Below are 26220 nucleotides of genomic sequence, written 5' to 3' on the forward strand. Positions count from 1 at the left end.
CCAGGACACTAGGCAAACTCGTGAAAGAAAAATGGACTGCCAAGCTCAGAATGTGAAAATGCAAACCACAGCATTTAGTAATAAATGATTTTCTGGTTGCCTGAGGGGAGAGCATCTTTCAAAGGGGACCAGAGAGCCTCCTTGAGACATTTTCCTTTTTTGCCTCAAATACTTAACCCTTTTTAAGTATAATGATTTTCTTTCTGATCCCTCACATCGACTTTTCAAAGTTTAGAGCAGAAAGCAGGAATATGCACTTTCACACGGAAGCAAGTCTGCCAATCTCCCCGAGGCTCGGCAGGGACAGTCACTTTGCTGGTGGTTTGGTGGCAGGTGGAGATGGTGTTAGTGGGTGACTTCTATTGGAAACCAGGAGGCAGGACAGCGGGAGGGCTGCGGGGATCTTTCAGGCAGATGTGGTGCTGAAAGTCAGCATAAATAAAGGGGGAGAGTGATTCACAGTCTCTTGACATAGTTTCCTGGAAAAGTACCAAAGAATTTGGTTCTCCTTGAGGTTCCTGAAAACAGAAGCAATAAGTGAAATTAACAACAATGAAACATCAGTCCATATTTGTGGGCTTGAAAACTGCTCACTTACAAGGCTTCACTAAGAGAGCAAGCCCAGCAGGGTTTGGAAGGGAAGAGAGCTCACTTTAAGACAAGAGGAAGACAGAGTAAGCAGTCTGTCCTGCCTGATGCCTTCATCGCCTCTGAAGCTTACATGCCGGCTTCCATCACATCAGGCTAACCCGAAACGCTCAGCCTTCCACTCTGAAGGGAAAGCCAATCCTGCTGAGGAGGCGGGTGGTGGCACCGGCTCCCCAAAGGAAGAGGAACAGCATTTGAGAAGTGACAACTTCAAATCCAATCTTCCAAATAAGGACGAGGCTAGTAGTGTGATAGGATGGACTGGAAACACACAACAGCAAGGCTGGGTTCGGTGAGCAAAAGGTGTCACATCTCCTCAACACAGGTGTAACATTAAAGCATTATCAGGGACACTGTCCCTATCCAGTTTTATTATCTCATAGAAGGTCACACTGAATGCCACACCATTCATTTGCATTCATTTGTCCTTCATAAAATATAGAAAATTTGAACAAATTAAAAAGTCACTAAAGAAAGAAAAAGACCCACACTATTTGCGGCCGGGGGGTTCTGTCATCGGTCATGGCTTCTAACATGAAAAGTGGAACCAAATGCACACATGGCCATCATTATGATTGCCTTTGGTTTCAAATAATATAATTCCTTTGAAATTTTTTGTAAAAGTTAGTGCACTAAATTCTTCCTTAGAATTTCCAGCTCAAATAGAGTGAATGGGGTTTCTAAGTTCTGTTTCTCATTTATGCTCTGGAACTTACTGTCCTGGTTTGATGATTGATTTTCTTTTTTCTGTGTAGGTAAGCCATTTTATTTTCTTCTAAATGGGGAATTAACATAAACAGAGGTAGAGGCTTGTGGCTGCAACTGTGGCCTTCATTCTTTTATTATTTCTCCATTGATTGCCTATCTATAGAAAGCCCTCATTAACTCATCTTTCGTCTCCTCCATCCTCCTATGCCTTTATTTCTTTACCTCTTTCCTCTGTGTCCTGTTGAATGAAATGCTTGTCTACAAATGTTTTCTCAGAAAACCTCTAGTCTTCTTTTAAGCTGGTGAGAATAGGATTCTCTTTTAAGTGGTAAGAATGGAATTTCTCGCTACTTCTACCACAAATCAAAGCTCAAGTGAATCACTGGACTTTTAGGGTAACTCCATCAGACCTAGTAAACGGGGGAGTTGCTCACCTCCTCTCATTTTCTCAAATTAGATCCTCACTGCTGACAACCAACATTCTCCACTGATCATAGTATTAATATTTCTTATCTAGGGAACATTGTTGTTGTTCTTAAGTCTCAGTCTTTCCTGGTTGGTGCTATTTAAAGAAATTTTCTTCTTTCAGTTGAATTGGAAATAAAACTAGTGGAAAATCACATACACGTGGAGCAGTACCTACTAAACTATATTAAAAATAAAGTTGCCTTGGGCATATGAATGAAAGATCAGAGGCATTATGACATCAAAGAAAGCTTGGCTATGGCACCAAACCATGCCAATTGAGCAAACACAAGCAAATTATACAATGGCCGAATGTGTCTGAAAGGAAAGGTACACATACCCACGAACCACCCGTCATCACATTTTTCCATCACATCAATGACATCACTTTCTCTGAGCTCCAGCTCATCTTCGTTCCTAGGCGTATAGTTATACAGAGCCTGAAACCTTAAACAGGAGAAACGGATGCGTTTAAAAAAAAATCTTTACACCTTTGTGAAACTATACAAGACAGTACAATATTCATCTTACTTTTACCATTTCTATTGTTATTAACATTTTAAATTAGGCAATGTAAGTCTCTGGTGAGCATGTAAAGTAAATAGACATATTTAGACTTTCACAGGTATTAGACCACTCTAACAGCATTTCAAAACTACCATGAGGAGTAGTCATGGAAGACTGTAACATCCATGAGTTGGATTAAAACACTTTAACTTTTATTAATCAGACTCGAATTTCAATTGCCCAGTCATAAATATCATTCAGACATTAAATAACAGGACAGAATATAAAAGAAGTGATAAGTGCATTATTCAGCTATTTAAAAACAAGGAGGAATTATAGTTTTAGCTAGTCATAATCAGAAGCAAAGAATTGAGGCTTGCAAGTTGGATTTTCAAATGATTCTAAATTGAGATGTACAAAATGTCTCAGATACATGTCTTCTAAACCACTATATGGGAATTGCTATAAAAGAGAAGGTTATTTTTTCACCAAGAGGAATTCTTTAAAGCAGTTTAGTTTCATAGTTTGAATCAGTGTTTTCTGAAGATTTGGAATTTGAAAATCTGATGTAATTCACCTATGAAATCAAATGGATGGATTCTATGCTCAGTTATCACTGAGACAATTTCAAACAGTAGATTATGGACACAGGTTCCTTTTTAAAATGGGTCCTGGAGAAAATGTGTTTAATGTAAAAACTCTCTCTAGAAATAATTTTATATAAAAAAGAATTACTGATAGAATGCTGCCACTTTCCTTTTTCTGTCTGAATTCTTTGAGAGCACATATTTTATTGACATTGATCAGTCACGAATTCAGGCGTTGAATTTGTGGTAATAAAAGAACATGTATTCTAATGTGTGTTAACATGAACTGGCATTTTGGAAAGCGAAGACACACATTCTAGCAGCTGAGGAGGTCAGGAAGTGTTTGATACGCAATTAATATGAAAACTTCATATTACGACTAAAATGTTACCAGTACTGTGAGGGAGATTTTAAAAAATCAGTGAATTTGTTTCTGCTGCCTTTCATAACAGTTTTGTAATTCTGCCCATGTAAGAAAGTGCGAATCACATTTAAAGTCACTTTAGATTTTTTAAAGCCAATTTTAAAAGATTGATAATATTGAATACTGCTCAGGAACAAGAATGATTTATTTCTAATTACTTCAGTCAACAGATCATATTTTGGCAGAACAAAACTATTCTATCACTTGAACTCAAACATCATGTCATAAATCAGGGACACAGTTCTATTCGGCTTCCCTTGGCATCCGTGAACTTTTTCACACTGGAGGACCTGGATAAAGTTGGCTTTGTGGGGTTGGGGGGTGTCTGAGAAAGAGCTAGTAATATGTGGTGCCTAACACCCTCTCCTAGAAAACATTATTCTCCCTGGCCTGGTACGAAAGCCTGAAATTCCAACATTAGAGATTTCTTCCCATTAATATTTTGTCCTCCTAGTAAACCTTTTCAGCCACTTGTACTCTTTTGAGATTGGGCTTCTCAGGTCTTTTGTTGAGAAAGGATTCTGACTGTGGGGAAAGGCAGAGACAGGTAGCCAGAATCCCAGAGCAGTGGTGAAAAAGACAGGGAAGCATTGAATGCCAACATTAGTTAATCTGGATGTTTGCACGGGGCCAGCCCTGCTTGGAGTAGTCCAATTATTTTGCTGTTTGCTTCAAGAAATTGATTTCAATCAATTTCAAGAATTTGATTTCATCAAGATTTGATGGTATCTTTGGTATCTCCATGGAGAAAGTTGATGTCACCATCATTCCTTTTCCAACGTCACGTTTGAGGGAGCGAGTCATCGCTGGGCTGCTAATTCAATGGGCATGCACTGCATCTCTCACTTTGGGAAACACTGATTCTCTGATCCAGTTTTTACGGCTTCTGCCTCCACCCGGCACATCCCTAACCACTTACAGAGACAGGCCTATATAAGGCCACAAACCCCAGCTGCTTGAAGAATCTCAAGGTCCCAAGAGCTAAAAACCCCAAATTGGCACGAACTTCTACTTCACTTTGGTATGACAAAAGCCAGTGTGCTTGTCAAAAGTTACTTACCATTCTGGTTTAATTAGACCAGAAAAAAAAAAAGGGAGTTTCTTGGAAACATAAACAAACTTTCCGGAAATCCTCCTGCCTCTGTTGGCTCTCAAAATTAGCGTTGCATGACAGGAAATGCAGTTGGATTACAATTAAAAATGCTGTTTTGAAAGATGTGTTGGTGAGATGAATGATGGTGGTGGGGTCAGGATGCCTCCCAAAGAAATTTGTCGTTTAAATAGGAAAGGCTCAGCCAAACGGGAAGCTCTCTCTGTAACTTGCAACTTTCTCTGGAACATATTTTACCGTAATTCTGAATGGCAGAGACATTATAACATTATGTTTTTATTTTCACTCAAAATCTACTTTTTTAAATGAAAGAGATTAAGTGACACCCTCTAATCCCCCGAATTGGGGTTGTAATCAAATAGAAATTTAATAAAGAATGTTTTATAATGTCCAAAGCAAGATGTTGAAAATGTGCCTTCTGCCACCTGTGAGCTCTGTGGCTTCATAAACACTCAAGTGACCACGATTGGAGGTGTTAACTCCATATTCCATGAAACAGTGTAATATAACATACCTATTAACTCAGAAACTCCTTACAAGCTGCTTAATATAATGTGTTGGTAATGCAATAAACCTAAACATCCCTGGAATTTATTTCTTGTGATATGATCCTATCATTGCTTGCATAAATAAGAAAACAAATCAAAACTTTAGAATTACAAGTCATATCTAAAGTTTTTCAAATTAAAGGAAATTTTAAATGATTCTTACTTCCGACCTGCTCATTTCATGATACAGGTTTTTCCTTAACAAGAACACCTTTCCGGCTGTACTCAGTGAGAGCCAGTCTCAGGTGGGAGCTGGTTTCTGAAGAGCATGCTTTTAGCTAAGTGCCAGGGCTATGAGGAGTGAGGAGGGAGACGAGGGTGATGAAGTCACCAGGCCACAGGCCAGGCCCTCCTGGCTGCTGTGTTCCAGGTGAACAGAGATTGGGTGGCTCACTGCGTGCGCTCAGGTATGCCTGACATGATTTAGTTCTATAAATGCTCCTTCCCAGGGGTCTAGCACCTGACTCACAGAAATAGGCAGGAGCCAATAGGAAAGAGATAACCTCTGAACACCTCTCATGGGCAAAACAGAGCAGAAAAAGACACACCAAAAAAGAGAATCTTAAAGACAATATGTGACATCTTCAAGTTGATTTGACTTACGTATCAGAAAGGAGAGGGAATCTGAAAGTGTGAAGAGGCATTTAACTGAATGACAGTGACTGTTTTAATACTGCCATTTTCAAAGAGCCTTCTAAGAACGTAACTTTGGAATTATGTCACTAACTTATCACTTTAGGTCTACTTTTACATTCTCCTGGTCTCCAAATACATATAAAAACAGTGTTGGAACATTTTTTGTGTCTTTGAAGCTGTAGTTACTAGAATCTACACGATGAGTAGAACAGAGGGAGACAGATTCATAAATCTGAGGACTCAATGCAGGTTTGGAAGGTTTTTCTAGTGCATAAATTACAGTCTTTGCCACAAAATCATGGGTGTCTTTTTAAAATTAGCTTCTGCTCTCCGTTATGAAAAGTGGAGACTATTGCAATTTCTCTTCATCTAGGAGGTCTCGTGTTAGTTACTTTGATTTCTTTCACATGCAAAGCTGTACCATCCTCTCTTTTGGTATGTCAGTTGTCCATTTTGTGGGTTCAGGTTAGTGTTGAATTTAGAAGACAAGAAGAATACTTACGGTTCCCCCCCAACTTGAATGTTTTCATGAGTAAACACAGGACGCTGTGGCTGAAATGAAATGATTTTCAATGTAATCAATGTTTAAACTGGTACTAATTAAAAGATAATTTGGATAATGGCATGGTACTTTTCTTGACATTTAATATTTCCTGTTGTAAAAAACCAAGAGGAAGAAAGAAAACCAAAAAAAGGGTTTCTGCAGGATTAATAATTAAAATATTTTGAAGGGTGCTTTGAATTAAATCAAAATAACCAAGGTTCAAATGTTTTGAACACATCTACAATCTAGCCAGCTCAAGCTTTAAGGAAAAGAGTTTAGTCCCATTGATTTTTCAAAGGCCAGGAATATGGCAAGAACATAGACACCAAACCACCAGAATGGGAAGTCTGGACACCTTCATACAAACTTATTCTTCAGTGATTTCTCAAACAAGCAGAAAATAAACCACATTTAGTCTAACAGCAAAGTATCCACATTCATTCCAATATACTTTCCCTTCACAGACAACATTTTCACATACAACACAGATGAGAATATCAATAGGCAGACATACCATGCTACATTTGAATTAACATTCTCTGTTTTCAATGTAGAGAAAACACATGCATATTTAAAAAGTGAAAACAGAGAACTTTAAATAGAATTTAACAAACAATGTCCAGGTAACATGTAACATTTTACCTTAGAAGAGAAATATTGGTAGAAATTCCCAGTGCACTGAACTCTCAAAAGAGTTTCCTTTCTTTTTAAACTAAGCATCAAGACCAGTATCTGTAATAGATACTTATAATATTGGAAATGACCAGCCTTAGCATCCCATACATCCACATAAATATTGCAGTGAATGAAAGTTAACACATTTGCTGAATATGTAAACTCAGTGTAGTTTATACTGACTACCTAAATGTTACCTCTTAGGGGAAAAAAAGCATTTCAATTCATTCACAACACATTTCAAAAGCATTCTCTTCTAAATGATGGCTATATGGTGAAATGAGATAAATCAGTTTGTGGGGCAATTATAAAAGTGACTCTTGGATGATAACTGAATTAGTTATTAGATGTCTTTAGATCTCAGGGCCCATTTCTGGATCTCAGAGTTATGAGCAGATTACTAACAGGCTGGGAACTTCCCCCACTGCAAATTGTCCATACAAAACCCACTGGTCCAAGATTGGATGGGGAGCTCTGGAGTTCCCTTCAATCTCTAAGTCCACAATCTGCTCCATTCCTAAATTCTTTATTTACTCCTCTCAAGCTGTCTATCTAGAATAAGAAGACTAGATATTTATGGTACTAAAACTTTAAACTTTGAATCTCCTTGATGAAGTGCTTATTAACAGTATTCTTAGAAATTCCACTCAACAATCTGTCCATGGAATACATAAATTTAAGACTAAAGAGTGGATAAAAATTATTGGACAGGTATGACTTAAGAGTGTATAATACTTTATGCTTATTAATCAATGTAAGATTACTAACAGTGTATCTATTATTAAAAATATAAAATATACTATTTTAAGAATAATTAAGACTAAACCGTTTTCCAGCAATTTTTAAGGTCATTTAATTCAACATATTATTAAATCAATTTAAATATATAAAAAAAGGTAAATATAAGTCATCCATAAGCCTATATTCTATTATATTTCTTCAAGTTCTCATCCAATCATATATATGTAACTTTCATGCAGAATAAGATTTGTATATATCAATTGCTATTAATATTTTGTAATAATTTTCCAGTTTTCTTTTCTCAGTCTTTTTCATTTTAAATCATTGCAGAATAATAGTCCTTCACATATGTGTATATATGTTTTTTAGTTCTCTTACCCATTTCTCTCTCTTTTTTTTTTTTGAAGTTAAGATTGGTGTAGCCTTTTTTTAGGAGTATAAATAACAATGCTATAAATATTTTTATACAAAGAGCTATTTTCTTCTTTTGAATTAGTCCTTAGAACACATTTCCAGGAGTAAAATTTCTGGCCAAAGAGTATACATTTAAGTTACATGATATTGAAAGTGCTTGTGTTAGTCACTCAAAAATACTATATATACAAATCTAACTTAAAAAAAATCTAAAATTTTTTATTTTATTTTTAATTTCAAATCACATACCAAGATGGCTACTGTTCTCTCACAAAAACAATCATAGCACCATTAACAGTGTGTAATAAAGTTATAAATGAGAAAATATTATTTGTTCTTAAGAGACAATGTTTTGTAAAATTAATTTCATTATGCTCTAAAATTGACGAGCATATTTCCACCTACTTAAACCATTCTAATATTTTTAAGTTGAGTAAAAGTTTTATTTTCACATGGTGGCATTAGACCAATAACTAACTAGTTGATCTAATTTCATTGCTCCCTTACGTTAAAATGTGAATACAACTTTAAAAACCAGATTGTTCATTAATATAGAACAATCTACTTTTAAACCCCTATAGCACCTTTTAGGTATTGTCATTACAGTTCAACTAGTTTAATTCCTTCAATTCAACTCATCTCATTGATCATTTAAATGAACCATCCCTTTGACAATTATGAAAACTGGGCTATCACTAGAGTACCACCAGAGCATATGGCTCCCTTAATTCCGCTGGCCTTTACGTCTCCAGAACTTGTGTTCCTGGGTGTGCCAGCCAGTAATGTCCTCACTTGTACCAATCTTTCCCAATATGTCTTTTCTCTTCCTTCATATCCTTTAAAAGGACCTCTCTGCCACTCCTTTTTTTTGTTTTGGTGAGGAAGATCAGCCCTGTGTCAACATCTGTCAGTGCTCATTTTTTTTGGCTGAGGAAGACTGGCCCTGGGCCAACATCTGTGCCCGTCTTCCTCCACCCTATATGGGACGCCACCACAGCATGGCCTGCCAAGCGGTGCGTCGGTGCGCACCCGGGATCCAAACTGGCGAACCCCGGGCTGCCGTAGCCGACCGCGTGCACTCAACTGCTTGCGCCACTGGGTCGGCCTCCCCTACTCCCTTTTTTAATCACCAATTTTCTATGCTATTCATATACTCAGGCCAGAATTTATCACAGCTTTTATTAGAAGTTGTGTATTTATTACAATGGTGAGTTTTAGAACTTTCGTAAGATTACTTTTAACAGGAATCATCCATGTCAATGTGGATAACTAGGAACCAGTTTTGAGGAAAGATGACCAGTTATAGTATTTGAATTAATTTATTTTAAAAGTATTTGGCCAATAGAGTAAGCAGCATTAATAGTTATTTATGAAGGTACAATTGTATCTTTCTGGTGTTGGCACTGACTATATAACCTTGGATATGTACCTCAGGCTTCCTTATCTCTAACATCAAGGAGTTGGACAAGATGAAGATTAAGATCTTGTCCCCTTCAGGGAATCCATAAAGGACTCCACATTTCCACAAATACATTTCCTCTCCTATGTGTAGGTGCCATCATCAACCTTACACATTCGGTTGTCAAAGAGCTGTGACAATTGACATTTATCGGTTAATTCTCAGGTGTCTCAGTCATGTAAAAACAACAATAGTGATAATTCAATTTCATTTTGCAGATCAGTAAACCAAAACTCAAAGATAATTTCTTAATATCACAAATAGGTAAAAGGAAGAAACAGAATTATAATTTGACTTGCACTCTTTATTGCATAGAAGGTTTCTATGATGGAACAGATGGCCTAAGTTGGTTAAAGTCAGCATCTTTCTTTTGTCCTTTAGGCTAGTATTTATGTTCTCTGTGGATACTCAAGCCAATTATCTTAGGAGACTATCTTTTGCCTTTTCCACCCTGGTGTTCTAACTGTACCGGTACAAACCTTGAGAAAACCATCTGTACCGTATCTGCACTCTATTGCCACCTAATGGTGAGCAGCTGCAGCAACACACAGAAAGTTGTTTATGCCTTGGGTCAGTTCTCACCAAGTTCCTTCAGCCTGGATTCATTTTGAAAGGATGTTTTAAAGACCACAGAGCGATGTGGAATAGATATTCATCTGTTTTTCTGACCATGTTTTTCCCTTCCCACGTTTTAAATTCTTGAGAGAGGATCTCTCTTCAGCCACCAGTATTTTTGGTCTGTGTTCATTCTATTTTAACTATCTGCTCAGGCATTTCTATTACTCATAACTTCTTAGCAGTTTTGCGATGAATATAGAACAATATACATTTGTGACTTTCAGAGAGCCTCACATGACTGTGAGCTTAAGAAGATGGTTTTCAAGTTAACACATTGCAGACACTGTGCTGGAAATTTTGAGTGAGACTTATATCGTGCTTGTATTTCCTTGATGAGTCTTAAGAGGACAATAAAAATTAGAAAATCCAATGAAGCAGCACACTATTTTCATGAAATCTTAAATATTTAACTTTTTCCTTGGCAACGTAACCATCATTTCTTTTTCTTTTTTAGTGTATTTTTTAATGTTGTCAAAAGTGGATACAAATGAGTCAGGTTTTAAACACACGCTAATTTTCAAAGCCAGAACCAAAGCCCAAACCACTGATCATAAAGGAAACTGGTTTGAAATATCCTGGAATCTCTGGTATCAGTAAAATATATACTTCCCTATCTTAGATGGTATCGAAAACCCATCTATTTATCTGTGCTTCTGCAGAGGCATCTCTGGAGGATTAGCTATGTCTAGTATTAGGTAATTCTTAAATAAAGAGTGACTGTGACTTTAAATGCTAATATGGAAAAATCTTTAAAAGAATTATAAGCAGTTCTAGAGTTCTTAAATCATTTTTTTCCCAGAAAATTTTAGTTGTAGTACTTGCCAACCAGAATTAGAAAAAATTCTCCTAATAATAGAACCATGTTTATATTTATAGGATTATTTTTCCTTCTTAAATTATGAAGGTAAAACACAACTTTGCATAAATCTAAAGAACATAGACTATTTATGTTCCACACAAACACATATAACATACAAACATGTAAAGTAAAAATCTGGCAAAGAAAAAAACTTAAGGTGACCCGGAGCATACCATCTTATTGACCCACGGGAAATTTGTGGATGGGCCACATTAATTGAGGAAAAAGCTTTCTTTTTGGTTTTGGCTCTGGAAGGCTCTTCAGTGGAGTCTAAGACTGTCTTCAAATCAACATTCCTCTCTCTCTATGGCAACATAAATCTGTGCCTCAAAAACAAAACGCGGTCTTCTCAAGCAAAGCAAAAAGCACAAAAATGGCATCAATACAGAGAAGTATCTACATTTTTGAAAAGTGGAAAAGGAAATCTTTACAATCAAGCCTTTAAAAACTTGCAGAACCATAGTTATGTGATAAACCTGGTAAGGTTAAACCAGAGTCCATCAAAATAGAAACGGTGAAAGGAATCCTGACTTATGCAGAGATGAAAATTCCCAAACTCCTGGGCTGCCGTCCTCAGAACTGATGGTACCATTTAGAATCCATTCATTTTAAAGTGCTGCAGATGTTAAAGAACTAAGTAGTTAAAGGGAAAGCAATTTGACTTCAATCAAAGCTGTCAAGGGATTGGGAATACCCAGGGCCCAGAGCAGCAAGGTTGGGTTGAAAAGGGTCACGGAGTGAATGCAACACACATCACCCGAGCAACAGGATGTTTTGAAACAAGGATCATGGATTTTTAAAAAATCCAAATAAACTGAACAACACAGATACCAACATTACTGGAAGTGTGTGAGCTCAGTATATGATTGGCAACAGCTTTGTTCTTTACATTAAAAATAGTGACTGGAAAGTAGCAATTTATAGAGAACATTTGCACAGAAGCATGAGACGGATGGTGAAAACAACATACACTACACCCTTATTTGCATGGTGGGGAATTTGGATTCCACTATGTCTTTCTGGATTTTGGAAAGCTTACACACACAAAAAAGGGAAGCACATTGCTGAAAGACTTAGGATGGGATTTTCATGTTGATCTGACTTCATAGCTTAGCATCAGTTGGTCACTGTCTCTCAAGGGTACCACTATAAGCCCTACTTTACTGGCAAAGCACAGCAACGACAACCAAGGAAGATCTAGCCCCCTGGGGAGGAGAGGTGAGGGTGACCAGGGTGTCAGGCTCAAGGTGGGGTGTTTTGACCCTACCCTGTGGGAACCGCTGAGCCCTCTGACAGGCGAGCCGCAGGATCTCCTAGACATCACTGGGCTACGCGGAGGCTTACCCAAAACAAATATCTTGCTTTTTAAATCAGCCTGGAAAAGCCATAAGAAGTGAGTTAGTTCTTGTCTTCGTTATGCAGCCTTCAGGAGGAGCTTTCTTGTTTTGTTTTTTCCATGCACACACAACATGCCGAACTGCTGAATAATAGCAGAATGGGTGGGGTTCAACAGTCTGCAGACAGCTCTTCCGGCTGCCAATAGTTTTCACACCACAGGCATCAGTAGCTGCTTTAATATGGAACTTACAGGCATAGCAGAGAAAGATTTATAGAGGGAAGTTGGCATAGAGAAGATGCATGAATGCAACCTAGATGGCTAAGAACACATACAAGACGTTATATCTTTAATAGAATGTTCAAGACACCCTCAGATCTGAACAGCTTTCTTTGTGCTTATTTGAATAGAAGCAAGGTAAGATAGAGGGAAACTTCACTCAATATCCATCAAGTTTCATAGAAAGTGCCAATCACTTGTTGGGGGAAGTTTTCTAACAAAACACATAAGAAGAAAATATGGCTTTTCTGGGGAAAATGATGAAATATGATTAAATACTAAATATTGTCCTAACTCCAAGAACCTTGTGACTATTTTGGTATTATTTCAAAGTAAGATTTTTTATATGACAGGGAATAAGTTGACCTTTCTTGTGTGTGAGCATGCCTTATTTTCTTTCCAACAGTGAACAAGATCTAGCAATGTACCGTCAGGTATTTGATTTGGCTTATGACAACTTCGGCAGAACTAAAGGACTTTAAAATAAAAGCATGTCGTTTTCTCAACTCTCATTTAGAAAAATTTTGATAGTGATTAGTAATGATTGACCTCAAATTTCCAGTTTCTGGGGATGAAATGCACCGGGCATTTTTCTTTAAGGATTGTGGCAGAGAATGCTTGATGGCCTCCAGTACCCATTCTCTTCTTTGTCCGTCCTCAGTAATGGAAGCTTGGATGTTAGGTAGGCACATAGCCATTCTGCATAAAGTCCATTTCCCAACCTTTCTTGTATCTAGATATGCTCACGTGGTAAGTTCTGACAGATAGGATATGTGCAAGTTCTGGGAAGTAGCCTTCAAGGGAGAAGGCATAAGCTCCCCTCCTCTTTTCTCCTTTCTGCTGACTGGAATGAGGAAGGGAACTGCTGGAGCTGGTGCAGACACTTTGGACCGTGCAGTGGAAGATTCTCGTTGAGGACGGTGATGTGCCAAAATAAAACGGAATCTCCTGGATTCTCAGATGACTATGGAGCCGTATACCCCATATTTATGCATAAGAGAAATAGACTTGTTTAAGCTGTAATTATTTTGAGTTTTCTGGCACTGCAACTGCCCCAATCTTGACTAATACAGTGGTTCTATAAACATGAAGGATCGTAGAGAAAAAAACATTTGGCTGTTGGAATGATGTGGATAAACAACTGGAAAAACCCTTTGAACATATTAGGAAGAATTAGGGCTTGATTTTATGTTGGAAACTGTGCTCAACAGGATCACTCTCTGATGGGATGGCTTTATGGTGAAGAGACTTCCTTATGGGACCCCAATAACTGAGTTTCTTGGAAGAAACCCAAGAAAGAGTCTTTCTATCTCTTCAAACAGAGCTTCCACTGCAATGTGAGTCCATAAGCCATAAGTTTCTTTTAAAAAATATTCTCTTAGATGGAATTGGAAGCTCAGCTTATAGAAGAGCTGAGAATTATAACAATTTTTATTATGAAAACCATTATTTAAAAACAGATGCTCAAAAGACTAAAGAAAATATTGGATTCTGATTTATATATGAAACTCATATACGTACATTTCAGTCTTCTGCTGTCTATAAAGTGGTGGTAAATTTTACTTTCACGGGAGATTTTTAGATTGCATATGAAAGACTTACATTGTCTCACAAAATACTTAAAAAAATAAAATTGCATTAAATTAACATGGGTTAAGTAAAACAATGGTTGATAGGGTTGAAAAAAGGTTTTAATGATATCATGCATACTATACTATGCCTATTAAAATTTTATTTTCTCTTTGCTTTTAGTGCTAGGTTACTTTCTTTCTTTGTAATAAGCATGACTCCTAACATTCTTCAACTGGAAGAAATAGGAAACCTTAAAGGACTCAACTCAGCACAGTTTGTTACTATGTCAGATGTGAGTTTAAACTATCATAAGGGTCTAAACTTTGTGGTTGATTCAATTTGTATTTATATTTACAAGCACAAATAACTGCAGTCAACTTATATTCTCTCTACGAAGAGAAAAAAAGACTTATAAGGTTTTCAAAAAACTCAGTGGGGGATTAAAAATTAATATTTGCTTTCAAATATGAGATAAAATAGAGAAAAAACAACTTCGTGTTTCCAGATTTAGTTATTTGATGCAGTTACTAAAGTATTCTTATAAAACATCACTACTATGAAGACTTCCATTCTCTCATATCGGCTCTTAACTAGACTTATTCTGGTGAACATTTCAGAACATACACAAATATCAAATCATTACGTTGTACAACTGAAACTAATACAATGCTATATGTCAGTTATATCAATAACCACCCCCCCTGCCAAAAATAAGGAGAGGATAGGATAGAATTAGAGGTTATTTGAAATGATCAAGCCCCCTGATTGTTGACAAGCTACATTAAACCATTCCACACCCATGCATTTCAATACCATTTCCAAAGGCCTGCAAGGGCAGTCTGGTTTTGATATCTAATCTCCCTCTCTAATCAGAAAACTTCTTCAGTCACTTATAATTCTGTCTGGGAGGGTAGTTTTTAGAATTAAATAAGGTGATGTGCATAGAAAGAGCCTAACTCAGTGCCTGCGCCTGGACGCTCCTTTAAAAAGAGAAGCTGCCTTGTGTTTCTTCTGCAGTTGGCCATTTCCTCTCCTCTCCTCTGCTTATAGACAAGAAGAGCTACCATTTGTGCTTAAAAATCTTTTCCTAAGTAACTGTTACGGGCTGAATGTTTGTGTCCCCCAAAATTCATATGCCCCGCGTGGCTGTATTTGGAAATGGGGCTTCTAATGAACTAGCTGGGGTAAAGGAGGTCATTAGAGTGGGGCCTGATCCAATAGGATTAGTATAAAAAGTCGTTATTGTGAATACTGCCATTGTCTCATACCATTCTGCAAACCACTGAAACCTAAAGCACGTATGAGATGAGCTTGGTTCTTGCAGGAGAATAAACCTGTTTAAATCCTGCTTCTGTCCTTGATGCTACACCGGGAGTCCTCTATCTTTCTAATTTAGAGAACTCCCGTTCTAAAGTTCCTTTCCCACTGACTGACTAAGCTTAAAGGCTGAAGAACAAGTAGGGAAAGGCAAGGAATAAATACTTTGGCCTTAAAAAGAAAACCACAGGCATAGAGAGAAAAAAAAAAAGCAAATTCTTAGTCTTAGACATTATCTAAAGTAGTATTGTTATTTTAAAAATTTCCTGCCAGCTAAGATAAAACCACAAAGGGCAAAGAGCAATTAGTCTTTAAAGCATTCCATGTTTTTCAAAAATTCCTTTCATATGTAACATGAATTCACATGGATGGACTATTGTGGAGGATGGATTTGGTGATGGGGACTTGGAAGATTGTGGAAATGGCATTTCTCAGATGTCAGTGCTTCCTGGTACAGAAACTTGATTCTGCCAAGAGCCTTCGTGTTTTCACTTATCTGCAGAGGCTCTCATTTCAAGTTCAAAAGATTGAATGTGAGGATGAGTTATTATTTGAAGTTTATCACCTTTTCTAGAAAGGAAAAGATTTCAGGATCATTCTGATCACAGAAACAAAACTTTTCTGGGATGGATTGATTTCATGCTCTGATTGTCATGAAATCTCTTTCCAAGGCCAGTCATTAATTTTGCTAAAAACTTTTTTAATGATATCCTTAAGGGGCGTTAAATACCAACAACAGAGCTGCTAGCCTGTGAGTCTCAGAGATAGATGCTTTGTTAACTGCTACAAAAGGAGCCTCGTTCCTGCATCTTCATTAATTTACCGCAGTTTTATGGAAGAACAAGGCTCAAGATAGTCAGTGCCAAAAGCCTGCTGATGGGTGGGAATCGTGGGAAGCAATGAGCCCACTAAGAGATGACAGAGGATGACAGGCACAAAGCTGACACCTTTAAATGGGATGGTTCTCCTTATTCTTTTTTTTTTTTGGTGAAGAAGATTGACCCTGAACTAACATCTATTGCCAGCCTTCCTGTTATTGCTTGAGGAAGATTGTCCCTGAGCTAACATCTGTGCCAATCTTCCTCTATTTTGTATGTGGGACGCTGCCACAGCATGGCTTGACAAGTGCTGCGTGATTCCATGCCCAGCATCTGAACCCACGCATGCGAACTTAACCACTACAACACCGGGCTGGCCCCTCTCCAAACTCTTATATAAATTTTAGTTGGTTTTTCTCCTCAATCTGGCTATGGCTGCTATGTGACTCCATCTTTTAAATTTTTGGATAGAGCCAACGTTAATGATGTTAAAAGTTAGCAACCAACAATTTACATGGCTTTTTAGATCTTGTAAGATGGCACAATCTAAAACACAAACATTTGATTCATTAAGTTCATTTAAAGACATGCAACAAACCACACTCAAGATGCAGTTACCTTTAATTTTGGTGAATTTATCTCCTGTTGATAAGAGTATTTAGGGAGGAGAGGAGGTGAGTAGGGCTGGGGAGGCTGAGAAAGTGTAGAGGTCAGCTCAGAGTCAGAGGCCAAGGGAGAGTGAAAGGAAGGGGAGGAAAGAAGACAGCTGGGGAAAGGTGTAGACGTTCGATCTCCCGGAGAGAATGAAGGTGGCTTAAATATTGAGGAAAGACAAGAGGCGATTATGCTTGTGTCCAGAATGAGGTTACACAGTCTTTAGAGAATATCCCCCAAACTTAAGTTACCAAATACTCTGGGAAGTGACATTTATGACAAATTCTTGCTTTTAAAGCACTAACTTTTTCTTTTGAACTTGATTCAAAATTCCCAATGGGTATGATCAGTTTAATTTTCCTGATGTGGGTGGCTGGAGATAAGAACACCATATTCTACAATTTTATAACATATTTATATGATGGCTCCTTCTAAACATGAAAGAAAAAAGTATCTAAAGCCCTGGATGACTCTTTGTAACTTGCTTGTAAAGTAGATCACAATTTACAAGTAGTCAGTTGGTTAAAAAGCTAGGGAAGTTATAAGCTCTATGTGTGTGTGCCTGTGCACACGTGTGTGTATGCATGTGAGTGCATGCAGGGTGGGAAGTGGCTGTGAAACTCAGCCCTGAACGCCATGCCTGGGATACCACCTGCAACAGGTTCCTGGGAACCAAGCCACATAGCTAATCACGTCTTCCAATTGATTAAGTTGAAGAGAAAATTAGTTATTTAAGTAATTGACTTAGAAACATGTTTGACTTGTTGCAATAAATGATCCCTATTATTAAGTAGTGTGTTTATTTTATACAAATGTAGGCATGACTGCGTTCTTTGTTCAGGAGAATTTTCTCTCCTGGTTGAGGAACAGCCAAGCTGCAGGATTTTGTGAGCGTCCAGGGGCCTCGTGGGCACTGACTATCACATAAGCCCAAGAAGACCCTGTATAGGCGGGGTGCCTCTACATTTGTTATTGGTAAGATCTTAATAGGAAACTATGGGGTTTTAAAAATGATTTTCAATTTTTAAGATTTTTAAATAGAAGATCCATGGGGGAAAGGGACTTGCATAGTGGCATAACATGATCATTCTTTTTGTTTCATAATATCAGTATTTGCCAGTAAGCATACTTGCTTTTTAATTCACAGGTTGCATATTGGAGAGATCAAGGTTTTTTTTTTTTTTTGGTGAGGAAGATTGGATCTGAGCTAATATCTGTACCCATCTTCCTCTATTTTGTATGTGGGACGCCGCCACAGCATGGCTTGATGAGCGGTGTGTATGTCTCTGCCTGGGGTTTGAACCTGTGAACCCCGGGTTGCTGAAGCAGAGTGCTCAAACATAACCACTATGCCACCAGGCCAGCCCAAGTTTTATTTTTAAAGAGAGGTTTACAGGCTAAAGACTCAGGGTTTTTTCCTCCTTTGTTGATTAAAATCACTGTCTCAGTTTCTGTGTTTGTCAGATGAAGATGCAGGATCCAGTTCTTAATTAGTTACCAACTTGAAGAAAATTACCTCTTCAGAAAGAGTTGAAAGGGGACTGGAGTCCTATTTTTCTCTTGTTTTTTTCCTTCTTTTTTTTTTCCAAGCTGCCACTACATCAAAGATATGGTGTATAGTTTTCACATCCTGGAATTGGACTAATCTCTCTGCAATAATTTCCTCATCTCTAAAGTGGGGATAACAACAAAATCCATCTTACTGAGTTTTGAAAAGTCAAGTTGTAGAATTCTTAGAATACTGTCTGACACTCAGGAAGAGTTCAACTATTAGCTATCATTATTACTATTGGAAAATCAGACAGACCATATCAATTACAGAGACTGTTTAAATATGAATTTATAGTTGTAAATAAATAATGGAATTCTATCACATATTTCTATCATCTTATGAAAATTTAGTGTGTTTCCATACACCCCTCCACCCCTGACTTATATAGCACTTGTGTTTCTTATAAGGAAGCTTCTAAGGCAATGTCAAAATTGATGGTTATTAATACGATTAACCGTATTAGCTAATTGTACTAAGACTGATTAGTTCTTCAGGAATTAGGCAAAATTAAAATACCTCATGACTGGTTTTTGCTGCATTGCTGTCTTCCTTAGGGGTCCTAGGATCTGTGGGGGTGGCTACTGGATATTTTAAGCAGTCAGCCTGCCTCCCCTCTTTCTCTTCAATGTGCAGGCTTGGCGTCACCTCTGTGCCATCATGACCACACCACAAGGCATCTGGTTCTTGCGAGTCTGGCCCTCTTCGGATGCCTGACATGACCCCCTCACAGATTTCCTCATCTTCCTCTCCAATGACAGGGAGGGTTTGGGGCAAGGGACCCACACTAGTGTGTGCAGAGGCCACGAACTTATCACCTAGGACTTCAGGTCGTTTTTCAGGGCCTGCCAAGCCCCGTCTCATTTTTGTCAAATCTGCAAACTTGTTTGGAGGCGTCGTTCTGGGGTCCTGAAGTGGCACCGCCTCAGAAAGCTGGACTGCAGCTGAGCTCGCACCGGAGCAGGGGAAAGGGAGCAGAGAGGACGGTGGTTCGGCGGGTACAGATGCTGGAGGCACTGGGAGAAGAACTGAGGGCTCCTCCTGAATCTCAAGGGTGGTCTCCTCTAGGATATTTGGTTTGGCTTGGTCGGCAGATAAGAGTAAAGTACCAAGCTTCTCTAATTCATCCAAGAAGTCGTCCAGAAAAGAAGGTGGTGTTGGGGCCAAAAGGTCTGCCGGCGGACACCTAGCTGTCAGGGACAGTCCCCCCTGGGCGATTCCCTGGAGAGCTCCTTTCCCTGAGCCAGCTGCAGATTTGTGCATGGGAGGAGGGGCTGGTTCACTGGAAGCCAGCTTAGAAATGAGCAGGGATTATGAAGTTAAAGAAAATAAACCAAGAAAATAATAATAACGCATCAAAACACAGAGACAGAGAAATGCTGGAAAGGTATGGTAGTGAATATGAAAAATATTTTACGCTGTGGTCTAGATTTGAAGATATTTTGCTGAATTTAAATACATAAAATCATTAGCATGTTAATTAGAAAGTTATCTGAAAAATGAAACTCTACTAGTATTTGGAAGGGGTCTTAAACGTCAAACAAGATAAAGCTGTCGTAGAGATTATAAGGACAGATAGCAAAACCTTAAGAGATTTAATTTAATGGACTACCTCTTTTAAACTAGGTCTCAAGATACTGATTTAGTAGCATAAATGACTCTGAAATAATGTTAATGTAGAATCAAAACCAAGAATTAAGCTGTTTTTATTTCCTGAATTTGTTTAGTGTTCTTTCTTCCCGTAGAAAATCTTTTGAACTTGCATAATTTTCTCACTTACATTTGCAAGGTGGTTATAACAGATGGCATAAAATATTTTTACACCATTATACATGAACACATTTCTAAACAAATAAGTTCTGAAAGATATTTTTCAAGAACAGAAACCCATGATCAGAAGGAAACAACTTACATTAACTACTACTTCAAAGTTAAAAAAAACCAAAGTAAAGGTTTACCTAGAAAGGGAGCATATGATGTGAATGGGAGTAATATGAGTGAATGGGACTCTGCCAGGAGTCCCGTGCTCTCAAAAGCTTGACATTTTATGTAAACCTGTGGAGGTATAATTTATGAAACAATCTCCTGAAGTAAAAATACACTTCTGTATATCTTAATCTTATTGCTATCTTTTGGATATATTGAACAAAACAGAATTTTTATGTAAATTCATTAAAAGTAGTTCTAGAAGTGCTGCCTAGGAACATTCTAATACATTTAACTATTGTTGCTGTATTAGAAAGAAGGCAACATGTTGTATATATGAAGGCCTTGAGAGGGCTGGTGGATCACATAGTACTTTAGTTCTCTCCAGGTAGATGATTTTGGTTTGGAAAGAAACAATCTTCAAGAAAGATTTTGGAGATGCACTTTCTAGTAGATTGTGTAGGATGAGCTATCACTCACGCGCTCAGTGCCCGTGGTCCTCGGGCCTGAGTACGTATCAGCGCACAGTACATTCTTCACTTAACTTTTGACTTCTGTGTCCTATAATAGGATTGGGGCCTTAATAGGATTTATCTAGCTGTTTTTTCAAAAAAGGAAATATGAGGTCACGTCCCCATGGGGTGGAATAATGAGACAAAAAAAGTGTCACAAAACTCATGGGAGCATCCTAACAGAAGATTCAGGACTAAAGGCTGCTTAGCACCTGAAATGAAGTGATAGCATTCATGTGGTTTGTTACTGCATAGATAGACACTCCTAGCAAGTCCTACATCTGTTCAATTTTTATTAAGATAGAAATTACCTAAGTCTCATTTGATAGCCTAGAGAAGTTCCCTTATGGGCCGGAGTTCTATTTTATGCTCTATGTTATGCAACACTGTAATAAATTTTGAAAGTCTGTGAAATATATAATAATTCAAGATTATTCCTCTCCAGCTTCACTTTCTCTTATGGACAGAAATATTATGTGGATGAGAAAGAAAGATCTTTAAATTCCATTATCATCATTACTACCCCATCACTATTAGGCCTGCTGCTCCTCAAGTGCCATTATCACCACAGGCACTAATTTACATGCTGACAGGTTCAAAGTGCTTAGCTTTGCAACGGACTTGTTTCTACCTAAAGTCAAATTAAGTATCTTGGGATACCTTTATCACAAAAATATACCTATAACACAAAAATCATACAATCATCTTGTCTTCCAAAAGCATTGGAAGTGGATTCTACTGTACTAAAAGCAGAAATATCAGAAATAATATCAAATTACATTTGAGTCTCCCCTAAAATAAAGATAGTATGTCAAGAAATGTGATTTGAGTGTGTCAGAGTGATTTATAAACCATTTAATAAGTTCCTTCCTTTATTTTCAAATGTCAGTCAGAAAATAGGATATATAACATTTATATATTTTGGATGTCATCCTTTAGAAGTACATTATAGTTCATTTTCTGAAAATGATTGAGTTCACCACTACTGAGAAGTTTCCTTCGTTAAGCTAATGCCATCTTGGCATGGATTATCAGTTGAGGTGAAAGCATTAAGTTTTTTTTTCAAATTATGGACATAAGCTTTTCAACACAATTTTTTTTACCCAGCAGTGAGAATAAAACACTAATTAATTATTAGCGAAATTTGTACATTTCTCTATTTATAAAACGTAAAATACTGTATTCTAAGAAAAAAACTTAGGAAACTGAAAATACATTCAAATCATATTCAGAACAAAGATTAAAATATTATGATCTAAGATATTATATTGCCATTGTTAATTAGGAGATTATGGAAGAATTTCTTAAATGTTAAATAAACTTTTGTAGGTACATGCTTATTCCTTGTTTTAAAGTTTTATTTGAAGGTACAGTCACTTTGAAATTTATCTGGTAAGTTCTTTTAAGATGACTGAATGGTGGATAAGACAAATATATGGATGAAGATTCTTTTCTTTTTGTCAGTAGTAGGAACTACTGAAGGAAGGATGTTGATCTCTAAATGCTAAGCTCTCGTAGTGAAGTAAATATGCTAAAGAAGATTCTGGAAAACTTTATGATCAGCCAAACAAAACTGGATGGTACCAAACTGTTCCATTATCCAATGATAAAGGATTGAGAGTAACTATCCTCCCACTGAAACCCAGTCTTCAAAGTGGAGTAGAAGAAATATAATGCCTAGCCTTAGCCCTTTCAAAAGGAAATGCTTCTCTTAAGATAGTAGATTGTTAGATCATTTACTTATGTAAAATCCTTCTAAGACTTCATTTTCAAGGAGTAGTTTAGATCACTGGGGATGCTATCTTGAAATGATCTTGCAGGGGAACGTGAAATGACTTCACATTTTAATAATGTCTGATATGTTGATGTTATTTTGCTAGCTCTAGCAAATGGTTTATTTTTATTTCATGGTTTATTTTTCCATGTCCCAGCCCTGATCTCGTTTAAAATAATTAATAAATTATGCAACTTAATACATTTTTTTAAATGTTTGGAAGTACTTACAATATTTTGGAAGTAATTCCTTAGTAATTTAAAGTTTTATACTTGGAAGTTAATGAAAAGGAGAAAGAAATCCCTAAATACCATCATAAAAGAATGCAATATATTATAATGCAACAGAAAATTAAGAAGAAATTCACACTGTGAATAAAAAAAGTGGGAGAATTAATCTTTTCTAATTACCCAGTTCAGGAAGCAAAGTCCCTTTTAGATTATGTATTGAGAAAGATAATTATCTTTAGCTACTACTCAAGTGAGACAGTAGAACTGGCACAAAATTGTCCTAAAACTAATACAATACACTTGAGGACTTCTAATAACCTATGACATTTTCATTCAAACTAATAAACTGACTTACAGACTTCAATTAAAAATTTTACTCTATTTCTCTTTCTATATTAAAAACCCCAAGACTTTTATAGAATTTTGTCAACCTATTATCATGTGTTGTTGAAACAAACCATTTTGGGATCTATCTATTTATCTACATATAGATGCATATATATATATATATATACACACACACATATATATACAGTCATGTGCTGCATAATGACGTTTTGGTCAACAACAGTCTCATAAGATGAGTACAATATAGCCTAGGTGTGTAGCAGGCTATACCATCTAGGTTTGTGTAAGTATTCTCTATGATGTTCACACAACGACAAAATTGCATAAAGATGCATTTCTCAGAACATGTCACCATTGTTAAGCAACACATGTCTATATATAACCCACATAAAATATATATATATTAAATAAAATCAATTTTCAGAAAAAAATTGAGTTTCAGAAAGCAGATATGTATACATATATACACAGATATATATCATATAGGATTTTATGATAATAATGTTTTCTCTTTCACTATTTTAACTTCAAAATGAAATTATCAAAATCGAGCATTAAACCTTTAGCCAGCACCTATTTAAGAAAAATTAAATTGTATCGATTTGACATGGCACTCACACACTTAGAAACATAACATGTAAATCTTCTGCTTTGCAATAGATGTGATGTTTTAGTCTAATGCCCTAAAATCATGTATTGATTACCTTACTCCAAGCTCCCAAATATTATATTAATAAGCTAGAATGTCTTCTTACCTTATTTGAACTTAAGCTGTGGATTCTGTCACTAGAATAGCTGTGGGGTATTGGAAGGTCAGGGTAATCCTCAGCACCTTTGGTTGTATTCTTCTTGACAACTTCTACATAGGAAACAGGGAAGATGCCTTGTCTGTTGGTTCCTGGAATTTTACCTTCATACCAGTTTTGATCAACTCTTTTAAGAAGAATAACTCTATCTCCCTGTAATGAATATTAGGAAAATGCATTATAAATAGAGATGTGATAAGATAAAAAATATAATGGTCAATGTTTTCTAATAAACGATAGTTTTCCATTTGGGAAAGTTTTATACCTCCAGTTTTTTTTTAGTCAAAAGAATGCAAGTAAAGTCTCAGACTTTACACCCAAATTACAGATTATCAACATAAATGCAATTTAATCATCCATTCATGACATTAGGATCCTCCCTAAGGATGCTTAGTTAATGTGAATGGGCTTAGACATGTTCATACTGGTACCATGTGAAATGACTTGTGTAAGTTATTTCAAAGAGCAGAATAGTTTAACAGGCAACGTCTCAAAGACAGTAGCATCATTCTATCATGGACAGATTCAAGGGAATGACCTCCTGTAGGAAGAGGTTCAGAAAAGTGCACCACAGCTCCCTGTGATGGTGTGTCTGAAGTGGCTGGCAGAAATCAACCTCTAGACGAGATGAAGTTGAAAGGCACACTGAGTTTTTTCTTTAATCTACATGTGCTAAGTAGTAACAAAGAGTGAAGCTAATGGGATGGGGGCAAAGACAGCACCATAGATAATCCATAGCTGTGCCCAGAGGCGACATCCACCTGGCCTGTGTGGGAGATCAAGATTTGGCCATCCTAAAATATATCTCTTTACCTTGATTGTTTTCTCTGAGGGACATTTGACCTCCCCCACTAACTGCCTAAAGAATTTGACATGGTGGCTCCTTCCTGGAACAGATCTTCTATCATGATGGCTATAAAGATAATGTAGGATAGAGGTTACAATAGCAAAGGCACCAAGCCTCTTTTATCAAAAACTCTGTCTCTCCCTGACCACATTATCTATAGATGACCCCGAAAAGAATTGTCCTCCTGCCCTCTGAAGTCCCAGGCCACTACCCACCCCCAACATGCTCCTTGGCTTTAGCTGCAATACTTAAGCAAGCAGCTTAGAGGGACGAGTTGCTCATTTCTGAGTTTCTCCCATGTATACATGTTAATAAACTTGGTATTATTTTCTCCTGCTAACCTGTCTTGTTAATTATTTGGCCAGCCGTAAGAACCTTAAGGGAAAGGGCAGAGGGGGATTCTCCCTCTTCCCCCAACACCTGCATCAAGATGGTGTCACACCGGCATCCATCTGATTGGTTGGTAGCCATGCCATAGTAGTCATTAAATATTTTCATAGAACCCCTGGCTTTTGCAGAAATAGAACTTTCTACAAACCACTATTCTTGCTTCCTGCGGTGATCAAGCCAATGCCACAAAACTCAGTTTAAATTTAACTCAAAACCACATGTGGCCCAGAAATAAATAGGCAAGATGTGGTTAAACAGCAAAAACTCTGCAGCTGCCTCCAGCAGGTGATCCCGAAGTTTGGGCAGCTGCACCTGATAGGGCCATGGGGGTGACACACAGCCAAAACTTCAGTACAGAAGGGAGGCCTTCTGCAGGTGGCACCCCAGGTGAAAGTTCTGTTTCTGCCAAAATGCTGGATGGTTTGTATAGCCTGTCCTACCACTGAGCAGAACATACTGAAGAAAAGTGAATCTTTCTAATTTTAAAATTGCACTGATTTTCACTTATAATACACCACTGTTGCTAGGCTATTGCTATAAATTGCATAATTGCTATAAATTGCATTGGCGGAAGCTTCTCTTTAAAGTATGAAACATAAGCTCATACAGTTCCTATTTTGCTGGGTTGCAGCTTGGAAGGTAGAAGAGAATCAATGTTTGATGCAGAGAATGAGCTGAGGTTCTGCCAGGACAAGAACAGAGGTGTTTTCCTTTATTGCTCCTGGCTAAGGATTTCACCAGTAGGCATGAGAGGTTTCTAGAACTACCCGACATATTACTATCTAGTCTGTTGTGGGCAGACATGCGGTTACCTCAAACAAGGGTATGTGATTGCTTAGCAAACAATAAAAATAGTTCACTTAATCATTCTCAACTGTGTAAAGCAGCAAGTTAAAAAGAGTTCTTTTTGATGTTGTT

The 26220-nt window shown here is 37.3% G+C and overlaps 1 protein-coding gene across 1 annotated transcript in view; it reads right to left on the reverse strand.

Annotated features, from left to right (window-relative positions):
* Positions 1–416: 416 nt before the first annotated feature.
* SORBS2 (sorbin and SH3 domain containing 2) overlaps positions 417–26220 on the reverse strand; it is a 177031-nt gene continuing 151227 nt past the window's right edge. The window contains 4 exon segments of the mRNA XM_058525010.1: positions 417–518; positions 2162–2268; positions 6137–6186; positions 24015–24218. Of these exon segments, the coding sequence (XP_058380993.1) occupies positions 457–518; positions 2162–2268; positions 6137–6186; positions 24015–24218 (423 nt within the window). The 3' untranslated portion in view covers positions 417–456.

This window comes from Diceros bicornis, chromosome 29, assembly GCF_020826845.1.
Source record: "Diceros bicornis minor isolate mBicDic1 chromosome 29, mDicBic1.mat.cur, whole genome shotgun sequence".
Lineage (NCBI taxonomy): Eukaryota > Metazoa > Chordata > Mammalia > Perissodactyla > Rhinocerotidae > Diceros > Diceros bicornis.